General features: G+C 38.9%; 1 protein-coding gene across 5 annotated transcripts in view; it reads right to left on the bottom strand.

The window, feature by feature from the left end:
• The window catches only part of DNMBP (dynamin binding protein), a 110,262-nt gene that overhangs the window by 23,911 nt on the left and 70,670 nt on the right, over positions 1-15,681 (bottom strand). For all 5 annotated transcript variants that reach the window (XM_020996791.2, XM_020996792.2, XM_020996790.2 and 2 more), the window contains 2 exons: positions 5,539-5,732; positions 4,715-4,814 (listed from right to left, as the gene is read on the bottom strand). In XM_020996791.2, coding sequence (XP_020852450.1) covers positions 4,715-4,814; positions 5,539-5,732 — 294 coding nt within the window. The remainder of the gene's footprint in view (positions 1-4,714; positions 4,815-5,538; positions 5,733-15,681) is intronic.

Below are 15,681 nucleotides of genomic sequence, written 5' to 3'. Positions count from 1 at the left end.
TGAGAACTCTCAACTCTCTTTGGCCAGTCTGCTAAAATTCTCAATACCTTTGCTCATCTTTTTCTTTACCCTCCATTGAAAAGAAAAAAAAAAAGATGGCTCTCTTCCTTGCTAAGGTTAACTACTTTTCTATCTAATACCTCAATCCTTCCAATATCTTCTGGGATCTTGACCCATAAAATATCTTCCCTCTTTCATGCGTGGACATGTGAACACCTACCACCCCCAACCCCGCACACACACACACCCAAGTCTCCCTTAGCTAAAACAAAACAAAAAAAAATCCCATCCCTCAAACCTCCTACCATTCAATTTCTACCAGCCTTTGCATAATCAAATTTCTTGCATAAGTGATCCCAAAGCAACACTTCTCACTTCATTACCTCCTTTGGCTTCTTTTTCCACAATTACAATAATTGTTATTTCTAAAGATAGTGCTGATAAACTCCCTTTTAGGTAAATCCAATGCCCTCTTCTCAATCCTCACTTTTTTTCACTCTCTTACATTTTAAATCACTGGACCAACCCCTACTTCTTTAAAATGTCTAACAGGCTTCTCAAATCCTCCATAACAGATTCTTTACTTGCTCCTTTTCTAACTCCATCATTGGTATTCTGTCCTACTCAGTTTCCAAAAGGCAAAATTCCTCAGTCCTCGGTTCTCTCCATATTCACTCCCTCAAAAACCTTATCTTCTCTCCCAATGGTACAACTCTTTATAATAATGACTCCCCAAAGTGACTCTGGCCCTAAACTTTTACATGACTTTCAGTCTTGTAATTTCAACTATTTTAAGGATATTTCTACTTTGATTTTCTGCCAATTAACTTATTTCTTATTTTAAAGTTTTATTTGTTGCCTTATTTAGGATACTAACCATTTCCTCTTAACCCTTCCCATCAAATCCTTCCTTGTGATGATGAAAAACATTTAAGTAAAGCTAATAGACACAGTAAGTAACCACATTTGACAATAAGTAACACCTTTTACAAACATTGTACTCTACTCAAGGGAGGGAGTATCTAGTTTACTTGTTTCTGTAAATGCACAATCATTCCCCAAGTTACCCAGGTACAATCTTAAGAGTTATCCTTGCTTTTCCCCTTGGCTTTATCCCCCACGTTTCTTCCTTAACACTGTTTCAAAGAGTCTCCTTCCTCTCTATTCCCATTGCCACCATTCTAATACAGGCCTTAACATCTCATTCTTCATCACTGCAAAAGTCTCTTAATCGATCTCTTTGACAGCAACTTTTCCAAACTTGGATACTGCTACCTGAGCAATCTTCCTAAAACATAGTACTTCATGTCCTTCTCAAAGGACATTCAAACCATTTAGGAAACTATCTCCAAGCTAGCTTTCTAACCTTACTCTAGATTATTTCCCTTCAGGCACTATGCCCAGCCAAACTGGCCTTCTTAGCTCCAAACACAACATACCATCTCTTGTCTCTTCAGATTATCTTTCATTCCTGAATTTATTCTCTCCTCACTTTTCCTTCTTGAAACCTCCAGTTTCCTTCAAAACTCAGCTCAAATATCCCTTCCTACATGAGGCCTTTCCCAATTCCCCTGGTAACGACCTGCACCTTCAACTAACCTTATGTGTATTTTGAATATATTTGCATGTATACAAGTGGTCTCTCCCTATAGAATATAAGCTCCTTGAGGACAGGACTTTTATTTAGTTTTTGTATTTCCAGCACCTAGCATGCTGCTTGCTGACTGAATAAAAAAGTTACAAGGATTCCTTAATGCCTATGAATCAAGTCTACACTCCTTTGTCTGGCTTTTTCAAGTCCCTCCAAAATCTGGTCATTTTTCCTATCCTTATCCTCCACTATTCTAATATTGATTCTCTGCTCCAATAAAGACAGGTTTTCCAATTGTCTCTCACTGCATAAATATCCTGTTTTCCACAGCTCAACTCTCCTCATCTTCATGTCACCTTTATAAACATTTTGAAGGTCTTTCTCAATTTCTTCTGATATTACAAGGTACCAATTTGAATACTATGGGACAACTTATCCTCTCTCAATCTTGTCATTTGATTACCACATCTTTTCTTCCTGTCATATAATTACTCCTGTTTTTTGGAACGATTCCCTGGTTATAGGATGGATGCAGCAAGTTTTTTCACCCACCACATGCTTTCCCAATGCTCTCTGAATGATATTCATCTTTAGCTCTTCAGAATCACTGAGTGCTGTTCTACATTTCACTGTCATCTAACAACACCAATAAAAATATTAAATATTGAAAAGATGGGCCGTTGCTTTTATGGGTAGCATGGGGTCAGTAAAAGAGTTTAGCAATTTGCCATAAACAACAAAAACAAGGCCTTCTCTCTTCCTCCTTTTCAACTCTGGGTCCAGTTATTGTTTCTTTGTGCTGTTTCAGATACACCCATTGTTGGCAAAATTCTATATCATCCATCCAAACACATATCAAAATCTGGGCAACAGACATTCTTTATTCACTGCCTTTTCTTGTATGGACCCAGGAAAAACTCTTTTGAGTCAACACTGATCTTTACCAGGAGGATCTGCAGTGTCCTGAGGCTTGACGAAGTCACAACAAAGTCACGTGCAAAAGAGGAACATCCAGAAGACCTCACTATTCACAAGGAATTCTTCCTTTACTTGTTCTTCACTGGAACTCCTCTACCACAGTGGCAAATACCTTTGATTAGCATATTCCTGTCTTAAGCCTTACCAGACATTTAAGAGAATCATTGAAACAGAGTTATTTCTGTTGTTCCATCTTCCAAGTAATATTGAATCATTTTGGCAAGAGATACTTTGCTCTAAAAAGGCCTGGTTTTTTTCTACTCAACCTAAAGCTTTTTCATAGTCAACAAAGGGTAAGCAAAATGAGATCTTAAATTCTCTACATTTTTCAGACCAGTGTGAGATGAAAATGATGCAACACATTGGTTAATATCACTTGTGAAAAAGTCTTGCTTGTTTCCCCGCTGATACCTTCCCTCACTGAGCATGCCCTCCATTCATGGAGAGACGATTATTATAAAGATTTTGCACAGATGAGAGTGAGCATATATAGATCTCTAGTTACTGGTGTCCTCTTGGTCACCTTTTTTTAGCATTAATAAGGTCCAAGATTTTTTCCACACCTCTGATGTCTTCCTCTCCTTAATATCTTGTATATTGGTCCCTTAATCTCTTTACAATTGTATTGGGGCTAGCACTGATCTCTATGGATTCTTAGTTTAATCCAGTTGTTTCTGCTATCTTTGTTCTCTTTACCAGTATTTTTTTCTCCTCTGTAAGTACCTTGGGGACTGTGATACTGGATCTACGCAGAGTTGTTCGATGGTCTTCAATGGAGAAAACTGTAAAAATGGTTTTTAAAAATCATTTTAATTTTTTTCTGTTTGTAGTTATCCTTCTGTTTTCATCTTGAATGCCCTTAGGATTATTTTGCCTGCCTGCATATCTTCCAAGATTTCTTTAAAATAGTTTTATCCTCCATTGCTTCTCTCTGACTTATGAGACAATACTGCTCTTAGTCATCCAATATGCTTCTTCATATGAGTTTATATTCTAACCTAGTATTACCTTTGACAGCCATCTGTCTCTCTGTGTGGAAGTAATTTAGGTATATGCTGATCCAGGTCATTTCTTGGTTCTTTTGGTTTCCCTGTTGTGGCAATTAATTTACATTGGTTAACTTTCTGGATGGAATTATTATAGTAAGATGGATAAAACATAAAAGGTAGGAATACCAGGTAGAAGGTTGCTGCAATCTAGGTATGAACTGATGATAGCTAGGAACAGGATGGTGGCAGTGATAAATGAGAAAAAATGTTTCTAATAAAGAAATGACAAAATATGGTGTATATTAGATATAGGGGATGAAGAGTCAAAGGTCACTTCAAGGTTTCTAGCCAAAGAGATTAGGATAACGGAGATACTACTAACAGATATGAAAAGCTGTGTGGAGTTTTTTTTTTTAAAGTGGGGAGGAGATAAAAGATATCTAGTTCAGACAAAATATTTATTTAATGATTACCTACTACATGAAGGTATTATAATGTTACTATACAAATAAGTTCCTGAAAGAGGTGACACCTGAGTCCACTGAAGGATGGGTAAGATTTGCACAGGCAGCTTTAGGGACTTGGAAGTCATTCAAGGCAAATCTTTAGGCATTTTGCTTCTTCCAAAATTCTAGAGTTACCAAATTATACTGGGGATGCTTTAATCAGCTACTACTCTACTAAAACTGCTAAACTAGAATGGCATCTCCTTTTATTTCCCTCTCTTCATCCTTTGGGGAGTAACTAAGTAGATTGAATGCCTTGGGAAAGACTGACACGATAAAAAGAACATTGGACTAATAAAGTCAGAAGACCTAGATTCTAGTCCTAATGCTTCACCAACTAGGCAATATAACTTTGGACAAGTTAACTACTCATGGCTCAAGTTTCCTTCTATGTGAAATTATGAGGTTGACCTAGATGTACATTAGGATCTCTTCCTCCTCTAAGATTCTGTGATTCTAATGACTTCAAAGTAGGTGGCTTAAGTGAAGCAAAAAAGTGAATAATTCACAAAATGAAAAACTAAGACCTAATTTCGCTTGCATAACTATACTCAAAATTATGACAGACATACCACTTCTACTCTATGGCCTTTCTAGGACAAAGTTCAGAAAAAGCTGGTTTAGAAAAAGGTAATACTTGAAGTCCATACCTACAGTATCAGTGGTTTCTAAAGCAGCCAGCAACTGCTTTGAGACATTAACCACCATCTGGATGTTTCCAAAAAGTGCCTCAAAATCCATGTTCTGCACCTGGGAGACAAAAGGGAAAAATACATATAATGATACATAAAGATGGGTTTACCAGGGAAAACACTGAAAATCCTAACATGAGCTTTCTTCAGCAATCACTGTTGCCAAAATCAAGTCTAATAACAGTGTAACTTCTACAAGGCTATCCATCACATACCACCATCACTCATGAAATGTTTACCCATCCAATTCTTTAACCATGATAAATCTAACTATGGATATACTCAGCCTAACCTGTGATAATGCCACGATAACGAATTCCAGGGCACAAATTTCTACCTAGCACCTACAAGCTACTTTATGTAGGAAGCATTCAGGAATACCTATCCCAGTAGCTAGGAAAGTGGGTGCCACTTAACTAAGGACTCCACATACCTGAAAAACTCCAATTTCATAGGGTAGCTGCCACCCCCACTGACATCCCTTGAGGGCATTTCTCAGTATAAGTTTAGTCAGAGCCTCTAGGAGTTGCTGTCACTTTCGGGTTCCAAGGGAGCAAGATGTAACAGGGAACTTCAGAGAAACAGCAACTTGGACGTTGGGATGGTAGCTGACTCAAGTACTATCAGGACAACTGAGCCTTAAGTTGGTGAAAATTTATCTGCAAGGGTCCTAGAATTATATCAGTAGAAGTCACTGTCTTGTTTTTACTTAATTAAGTCCTTCTGAGGAAAGCTTTACTATTCTAGTACTTCAGGATGTTAACTTGCCCCATTTGCCTCACCTGGGCCTGCTGCAGGGGTACCATGACTTGTTCAATGCACATCTCAAGATCCCGCACATAGTCCCTTTCAGTTTGGAGGAGTTCTTCTACCACCTTGGCTCGCTTCTCCAGCATTCTCTGTTCTGGGTCATCAGAGGCCACAGATATAGAGGGTGACTCCAGGGATGCAGACTGAGAGGAGAGGAGAGTCATTTCTAGAAAGAAAGAACAGTTACCTCACTTGGAGTTCCTTACACCAATGAAATCATCGTTCTAATGTCCACATACCCCCCCCCAAGATACAGCATGCTAGGAATCTAAAGCATTAAATAAGGCACAAAAATTTTATCAAGGAAATGAGTCTGAAAGCCCAAAGGGAAAACAAAGATCTTGGTAGCTCTTAGTAGGGCCTGTTCACCTGGATTTAACATGTTTATACAGCACTGAATATATAATGTTCATAAGAGATTACTTCTGAAATGAGTCATATATGATGAGCCCTACAAGTTTCTGTACGAGTTTGGTGTGACAGTGCTTCTTCTAACACCTAACTCTCTCCACTGGTAACAAGTTAGGCCATGTTACCACTCATTCACAAAGAGACACATTTCACAGCATTCTTCTTCCTTCCACAAGCCTACTGAATCTGCTCTAGAGTCCACAAGGCCCCCCTCCCTAGTAGTTTAAGTTGTTCTTAGGTACACAGATCTATCCATCTCGACAACCTTATATACTTGTTTTTTCCAAGTTATTTGCACCTTAGTATAATGAATAGATTTCTATTTTATTTACATGTCTAATGAGATGGATTTCAAAGAATAATTCCAGATTCTGCATTGCTATATTTACATAGACTATTCATAAGAGAACTATTAAATACTAAAATTAAGCAACTTCTGTTCACATAAGATAACATTAAATACTAAAATAGGGACATGAGAAAGGAACATAGTAAAGCAAAAAACAAAAATAGAGCTATCACCCCAAATTGTAGAGTTAGAGTAGTTGGTCACAAGTTTTAATTCTACTTACCTAGGATTCTTGAAAGTCCTCATTCTTTACAAAGCAATTTGCACAAACACATTCTCTACACTGATATGCCTAGGTCACAAAAACATTACTACCCAGAAGTTATAAAACAACATCTTGCTAAAAGAAAACCATGAAAGGCTAATTAGCTTATTTCTGAAATTAAAGCAAGTCTGTTCACTAACTACTTTATTCCTCTACTTCTCAGTTCTTTCCCCAGCATCATCTCTGCACTGGCTATACTTTCTTCCTTTTCCAACCTCCCCACCTTTTCCCAGTCAGTCAATTAGCATTTATTAAACACCCACTAAGTGTCACGTACTATACTAAGGACTAGGGATACAAAAAAAAGGGCAAAAGGCTGTCCCTGCTCTCAAGGAGCTTACGATCTAATGGGGGAGACAATATGCAAACAAATATATACAAAGCAAGGTCCTGGAATTAAGAGGTTTTGGGAAAGGCCCGGTAAGCTAGTTCAGTTCTGCACTGTCTTCTCTCAGGTCCCTTGTCCCTTTATCCAATCAAAGGTCTCATTCCTCTAAACCCCAGGTTTGGATCACTCCCACCATCTGCTGTCTTCACCACTCACACGCTGCTGAACAAAGCTGTAGAAAAATCACGAAACCACACTGACAGGACCCACTATAAATTTATGTTTTATCATCTCAAATGGGCCCTTACTGCAGCAAGCCAATAGTTTGACACTTCCCTAATTAACTCACTCTTCCACACACCACAGTGGCTTTTCCAAACCTTTTTATCCCTCCTCAAACCTCCTAAGCTCCTAACAACTCTGAATCATATTTCACAGAGAGCTTCCTCTTCTCCTTTTCTTCACATCTAACAATAATCAGATGCCTTACATAGGCAGTGCAGTGAATTGAGCACCTGGCCTGGAATCAGGAACTCCTGAGTTCAAATCCAGCCTCAAACACTCTGTAGCTGCATGACCCTGGGAAAGTCACCACCTCTGGTTGCCATAGTTTCCTGGTCTCTCATGTCTAATTTGTGGCCAAGTCCCGTGGATTTTACCCTTACAACTCCTCTTTTACATACTCTCTTCTCTCCTTAGACGCTGCCACCACTCTGGTGCAACATCACCTCACTCTGGGAGTCATGCAATAGTCTGCTGGTTGGCCAGTCTTCTCCTCCACTTAATTGTCATTGCCAAAGTGATGTTCCTAAGAGCAAGTCTGACAATTTCATCCCCTATTAAAAAATTCCAGTAGCTCCTGATTAGCTGAAGAATCAAAAATAAAACCCTCTGCTTGGCTTTTATAAAGTCCTTCATAATTTGGTCTCGTTATCTTTCCAATTTTCTTATACCTTACTGTCCTCCACCTAGCCTGCAATGAAGGCCTTCTTTGTTAGTCATTGTACATGACCTCCATCTCCTGGCTCTGATCATTTTCATTGGCTGTCCTCCATATCCAGAACTCTTTCCCTTCTAATCTCTCTCTCCTACATTCCCTGGCTTCCTTCAAGCCTCAGCTAAAGACCACAAGAAAAGCAACTAAGTGGTATAGTGGATGGAGTACCCAGCCTGGAATCAAGAAAATCTGAATTCAAATATGGCCTCAGTCACTAGTTGTATGACCTTGGGCAAGTCACTTAACCTTTGTTTGCTTCAGTTTCCTCATTTGTAAAATGGGGATAATAATAGCACCTACCTCCCAGGGTTGTTGTGAGGATCAAATGGGATAATCATAAAGCACTTAGTACAGTGCCAACTATTATTATTATTATTATTAAGAGGCCTTTCTTCCAAAATTATCCCAAATTTGCCCTGTTGATCTTGTTTGTCCATAGTTGTTTCCAATGTTGTGCCCCTATTAGATGGCAAGCTCCTTGAGACCAGGGACTTCCCCTTATCCTTTCTTTGTGTTTCCAGTGCTTAGCATATAATAGATGCTTAATAAATTCTGGTTGATTAACTAAGGATCTCTCATTCACTCACTTTATACAACCACTGCTAAATCTTGTTCATTCTACCTGATCAATACTGACTGAACTCAGTTTCCCACTTTGCAAGATCATTTTCCACTTCAAAAGCCTTAAGCTCAGGGCTGACTTTGGCTCAATTAGCTTCAAAGGCTCCACTGCCTCTAGTATAAATCAGAAGTTCCTGTTTGGCCCTGTTTAAAGCCTTCACATTTTGGTTCCTGCCTATCCTTATGAGCTGATTAGATATTATTCAGCTGCATTCTTCCTCTTCCCTTCATACATTTCATCTCCTACCTCCACACCTTTGCACAGACTACCCCTTTGCCTAGAATGCCTCATTCACTCTTGGAACCTCCAGCTTTCTTAAGGCCTCCACTTCAGCAGCATCTTCTTCAAGGGGCTTCTTCTAACTGTCCCATTGTTGGGCCCTTTCTCTGTTAATTTACTTTGTAGATATTGTGTATTTACTTATCTATAAACTTGTTCTATCACCTTAACAGAATGTAAATTCCTATAAGGCAGACACACTAATTTTTGTAGTGCTTACCATAGGACCTGGAGCATAGTAAATGCATAACAACTGGTTTCTGATTGATCAATATTTTTAAAATAATAGCTATGATCATAATAATAGCTAACATTTATATGGTACTTATTATGTGCCAGGCACTGTGATAAGCACATTACAATTATTATCTCATTTGATCCCCACAACAATCCTGGGAAATAGGTGCTACTATTATCCCCATTTTACAGATGAGGAAACTGAGAAAACAGAGGTGAAGTGACCTGACCAAGATTATACAGCTATTGTCTGAGGCAGAATTTAAACTCAGGACTTCCTGACTTCAGGTCCATCTTTCTTATACACCAAGTCACCTTGCTTCCAAGAAAACAGTGAGCAAACCAATTTCCCTTTCTAAAACAAAATAAAAATTGGGGGAGGGGTAAGGAGGTTAAGAATGATCATAGATGGGGCAGCTAGGTAGTGCAGTGGATAGAGCACCAGCCCTGAAGTCAGGAGGACCTAAGTTCAAATCTGGCCTCAGACCAAACACTTGACACTTACTAGCTGTGTGATCCTGGGCAAGTCACTTGACCCCAACTGCCTAAAAAACAAAAAACAAACAAACAAACAGTTTACAAGAATGATTATGGATCAAGAATCCTGGTTCTGATTTGGGTAAATCTGTAAAATTTGGGTAAATCTGTAAAATTAAGGAAGTTGGATTAGATAATCTTTCATCTTTTAGCTCTAAAATTCCAGGATTCTAAGAATATGTCTATTTAAAGTTCAACTCCCATTTCATTAGAGAATATGGAAATTAAATATGGCTCAATAGAATCAGGAAACTTTATTTTAAGTTTTTTTTTCTTAATCTTCATTTTAAAGTTCCTTTGGGTCCTAAATCCAACAGCATATTAGATCTGAAAATGTTCTTCTGATCAATAAAGAAAATTCACTACTCTTAAAAATGCATTAAAATTTTATCTTTTGTGTAACTTTTTTTTCCAGTGTCTACTGGAAAAATCTATTTATTTGACTCATTTTATGCCTTTTAAACTACCTGAAGAACTATCCACTCCCCTGAACAAAAGCCTTGTTAGATTACAGTTAAAGCTACAAAGTTCCAGCAAACTCTTACTCAGTAATCAGAAACCAGCAACACAGAGACAAAACATCCAATTGGGTTTCTCAGAGGAAAACAAAAAACCATCTGAGTTTACATGGTAGTTTTGTCAGATCAACTCAAAAATCCTACCAAGATTAAATACTAAAAATGTTCTATCAAACTGAACCTAGAGTAAACATTTCCTCATTATAAAAGCAGGTAACTAATGAATTACAATTAAAAACTAAGAGGTGAACTGATTTATCTAGACAAAATAAACTAGGCCTCCAACCTAACTTCCAGCCTAAAACTTCTTTCACTATGCCAATCATCCTTCTAAGTAGAATTGTAAAATGATTTGCTATTCCCTGCTCCAAATATGAGTTTGATTAGATGACCAGTTTTAGCTCTCTGATCCACAAAAATAGCAGACTTCTTGTTGTTCTTAAACACCTCCGAGAGAAAAAATGGCTCTGCAAAAAGGCTTCTTACCAAATTGTGGGAGTTCAAAACCCCAAATATCAAGCACCACATGACTGAAAAGTGGTCTGGCTAAATAAATAATATTAAATAAATAACTAAATAAAATATATTGAAATGACACTTCTTAAGTTAAATGAATATAAAGCTCAAAGATAAAGAGAGAAATGCATGGCGGGGAATGAAGTTCAGTTTATTTCTCTGGGTCTCTTCCTAAGACCATCCTAAAAGTAAAAAGCGATGCTAGAAACTGTGCTACATGGTTCTCTTCCCTGGCAGGTTTCCATTTCCTCACCATTACCAGTGTTTCTTGTACTAGGCACCAACAGGGCAGATTCAGAAAGTGCATGCACACCCCTCCCCACTCCACCACCCTTAATTCCTAAAAAGAAACAGTAAGGAAGAGTTCAGAGATCACAGATAAATGGTGACAGTAGCAGGTAACTGATTGCTGGTGGTGATTTGGGAGCATTCTGACCATTGCAAGGTTTAAGTTTCTCAGCTATTTCCACACTGTCCCTCACCTCTGAGTTTGCTTTAACTGGGCCTTGGGTCCTCCTCCTTTCTTTGGCAGTGGAAATCTTATCAGTTCGGCATGATTCTTAAGGAGGGCAGGATGCCAAAGAACAGAGAGCTAGGAAGGTATTTTTCCTACCAATCTATTCCAGGCCTGACTCTGCAACCCCCAGTGGTACCTGCAAGCTTCAGAAATAAGGAGGTCTGTAGAGTCTGTGGGTGTCTTTCCCACAGCTCCAGAATCCCTCTCACTCCCCTCAAAGTCCCCCCCCAACATCCAGGGAATAGGGTCTTCATTCTCCAGCTCCAACATTTCCATATGAATAAGCCCAGAGTCCCAGAGGCTATCTCAGCTAGGCTGCTTCCAAAGGGTGGAGCTGGAATTCTATGATTAGTGGAAGAGGAAGAACAATTGCTTACACAGCAAGCCTTTCTCATCCATTTAGGTTGTCATTTCCTGGTTCTCTTCTCTGAAGAAAAAGATTTTTATTTTAAAAGAAAGATGAGTTTTTAAATGAAGGCTACCACATGGTGGTAATACATGCCTTTCCTGTCTCCAAAGAAATCTTGGTGGCTTACAGAGGCCTTGGTTTCCCCTCCCTCTTTTTTTTTTTTTAAGTATTCAGTTCTGCAGTCTCTGCAATCAACAAATAGAATTTTTGCTTTGAGGAATTAGACGGAAGTGGAAGCAACCCCAGGGGGTTGAAAAAGTCTGACTAAGCCAAGTGACCTGGGAGGGGCTCTCCACTAACCACGAAGTGGTATCTTTACAAGTAGTTTTCCTTCTTCACAGCCCCTCACCCACCCTTTTCCCTACTATTCAATGGGGTATGACCACCAAAAATTCTGAATTTCTCTGGACAGATCTGATTTCAATTTTTAAAAAAGGTACTTTTAGTAAAACTTCGCAACAACAAAATCAAACCAAGTGTTCTGATTCGAGATTTGTAAAATACGGTCATCAGTAAATCATTTAAACATTCCCTATGGTTCAGTTTTTCCACTGATCAAACAAAGAAGGGTAAATTCTCATAGTACAAAAGCAAAGGAATATCTCTAAGGTTCCTTCCAGCCCAAAATCTCATTATCCTGTGAAATAGTTATTAAAGCATTGCTCTAGGGGCTAGGAACCTAGCATCTCACACGATTTACTAAACTTTTAACTGAATTCAACTAGTACCCCCTAGGGTAAACATCCAAGCCAGATTTTATGGATATGTGTTCCAAAACAACAATATGAGAATCTCAACAGTCAGTTCCAGATTATCCTGTAGGTCACAAAATACATAAATGCCACCTTCCCACTATTACTTCTACCTACCTACCTCAACCTTGTTTCAACTTCCTGTTTATTTAACATTAGGTTAATTTAATTTAATATTAGTTTCTTCTGCTCCTTCCTCTACTAAATTACTGATTAAAAAATTGATTCAACACTGAAATCAGTTTAATATGCTGGAAAGGAATCCCCAACACAACATATATTTAGCAACTGTTATCTCACAACATCCTTGTGAGGCAGAGAGATGGCAAATAACCCTGATCTAGACTTGGTACATTTTCCCCCTCTTACCAGACTGCAGCTGAATTCTAAATCCCGGTTTTCTGTTTCACCACACCTCTCCAAACAGCTTAACCCAGCCCCCACACTCCTTTCCTTTAGAATTCCAGAAAGTATTTCTTCCCTTTGAGAAAGTTTATCTTGTGTCCTTTTAACATTGTAGTTCATAATCCCGTCTAGTCGTCTAGTCTTCAAGTGTTAAAGGCCTCTTCCCAGGCTTTCAAACACCAAAATCAAATCCATAAAGCAGAGCTCCTAATCCTAGGGTAGGGGTACAGGAGTGGAGGGGATGGAATATTTCTCTGGCTAGTTTTCCCCAAATCCATAAAGCAGAGCTCCTAATCCTAGGGTAGGGGTACAGGAGTGGAGGGGATGGAATATTTCTCTGGCTAGTTTTCCCCAATAACTACCCCTCCCCTAAAGTTGGCCAAAAGTCTAATGGTAAAATCCCTAAAAGGATTCCCACATCTGGTAACTTGGATCAGTTGCATATTTCTTTTTCCTGTGGGCCCTCCCTCCCTGGACAGTACTTCGTGGTCAACCAAAAAGTTAACTGGAAAAAGTCCCAGGTTTCTGATATACTCACAGTTTGGTTTCATTTTGTCATGGTGACAAATTTAATACAAATCAACAAGTAGTTCAACCCTTCTGAGTAATCCATGACACTAGGGAGTTTTACTTAACAAGTTTGTGGGGGTTTTGTTTATTTTTTCTTTAGGTACTTAAAAATACAAGGATCCCTTGATTTAAAATACTGACATATGTAACAAGGTGAAGATACTTTTTAAATAAACCATTTCCTTTAGATTATATTTAAGCTCAGATGATTCTGACTACTCACTGAAATAATACAAGTTTGTATTTGAATAAAACTTAGCATATCAGATTTTATTTTCATTGCATCTTAATGAGATGAGACAAGTATCCTCATTTTACAGGTTAGGTACAGGTACAGGTGAGGTACAAGTAGGTTAACTGATTTGCCCAGGTAGATTCAAAATCTGAACAAGGTTTCCTGACTTCCAAATCAGACTAAGTTTCTTGCGCACGCATGCGCGCACACACACAAAGCGCTAATCAATGGGCAGTTTGGGTAACAAAAGTATTTTCTGGATTCCAGAGAGAGGCAAGAACATTCCTAGCATTATATGTACAAGTTTAACAATAAGATATTGCTAATCAAATTAGGCTTATTGTTTGTTTTTTTTTTCACCCAAAAGAATAAACGTCTTGAGGGCAAAGTGGTTTTGGTTTTTTTTTTGTTTTGTTTTTCCTTTTGAAGGAATTCCCTAGGAATCACTGATCAACTCTATGCTGCTGATTTTCAAATCTATCTATCCCATCCCAACCTCTCTCTTTGAGACTCAATATGTCCAAAACAGAGATCATTTCCCCAAAATCCTCCCTACCTCCTCCCTTCCCTATTACCTCCGGAGGCAATGCCATCCCTCCTAGTCCCCCAGACTGTTATCCAGAATTCCTCACTACCTCTAAACCCCACCCCAAGTCCGATCTGTTGCCAAAATCTATGTTTCACTTCTGCTAAATTTCTTCCCTCAGACTCTGTCACTGCCACCACTCTAGCACAGGCCCTCATCACCTTAATACTTGGATTAATGCAATAGCCTCCTAGTGGGTCTGCCTGCCTCAAGTCTCTCCCCCCTCCAACTCAACCTCCATTCAGCTACCAACGTTATTTTATTAAAGACCAGATCCAATCATGTCACCCCCTCCCCTCCCAATAAATTCCATTGGCTCTCTATTACCTCCAAGAACAAATACAAAATTCTCTTTGGGGAATTCAAAGCCCTTCATAACCCAGCCCCTTCCTACCTTTCCAGTCATCTTACACCTCAATCCCTCCTTGGTTATTCTTCAATCCCAGGACACTGGTGTCTTGGCAAATCCATGAATAAGAAACTCCATCTCTTGGCTCCAGGCATTTTCTCTGTCTTCCACACCTGGAACACTCCCTCACTGCTCCAACTGCTGACCTCCCTCACTTCCTTTAAGTCCCAACTAAAATCCCAACTTCCACAGGAAGCCTTTTCTAACCCCTCTTAATACCAGTTAATTATTAATTTCAGTTAATTATTCTGATTTATTCTGTATATAGCTTGCTTTGTATGCATTTGTTTGCATGCTGTCTCCCCCATTAGACTGTAAACTCCTTGAGGGCTGAGACTGTCTTTTGCCTTTTTGTATCCCCAGTATTACAATACTGTCTGACATATAGTAGGCACTTAATAAATATTTGATCAATTACTATGTGCCAAGCTCTAAAGATAAAAAACTGAAAATAATCCCTGTCTAATGAGGGGGAAAACATGTACACAAATAGGCATATATATACAAGATACAGACAGAGTAGAAACAAGTAAACCTTGATAGGGAATTCCGGCATTAGACTGCCTCAGTATCTAGCACAATCCCTGTTATGTAGAAGGCCACAATCAGGATCCCTTTAGTAGGGTCAACCACATACCAAGCCCTGCCCCTAGGCCTGGGTGTAAAGGGGGAGGGGTAGAAGTGGGGTGGAGTGAGGACAGACACTACTCAAAAGCAGCCCTACCCCCAATAAGAGAGATAGGATTCAGAAGTTTTAAGGTAGAGTGGGGACTCAGATCCCACCTCTGACATTTACTTAGCCAAGCCACAATCTTTTTGAGCCTCATCTGAAAAATGTGGATAATAATACTTATAATATCTACCTCACAGGGTTATTATGAAATCAGATGAAATAGCTCATGTAAAGTGATCTTAAAACTTTAAAGTGTCATATAAATGCCAGATATTATCACCATTATTATTATATGATTTCATCAATTCCCATGGATTCAATGATCACTTCTATGCAGATGACTCCCAACTCTACATATCCAGACTTTATCTCTTCCCTGAACTCTAAATTCGTCACCTGTGTCCAACCAGAACACCCAAAATGGAACTAATTTTCCCCTTCAAATCTACCCTTTCTACTTCCCAATTGAGGACATCACCCTTCTTCTGGTTAACTAGTTT

The sequence above is a fragment of the Phascolarctos cinereus genome, unplaced genomic scaffold, assembly GCF_003287225.1.
Source record: "Phascolarctos cinereus isolate Bilbo 61053 unplaced genomic scaffold, phaCin_HiC Scaffold_3;HRSCAF=262, whole genome shotgun sequence".
NCBI classification, from domain to species: Eukaryota; Metazoa; Chordata; class Mammalia; order Diprotodontia; family Phascolarctidae; genus Phascolarctos; species Phascolarctos cinereus.
This window is presented reverse-complemented; position numbering and strand designations above follow the sequence as displayed.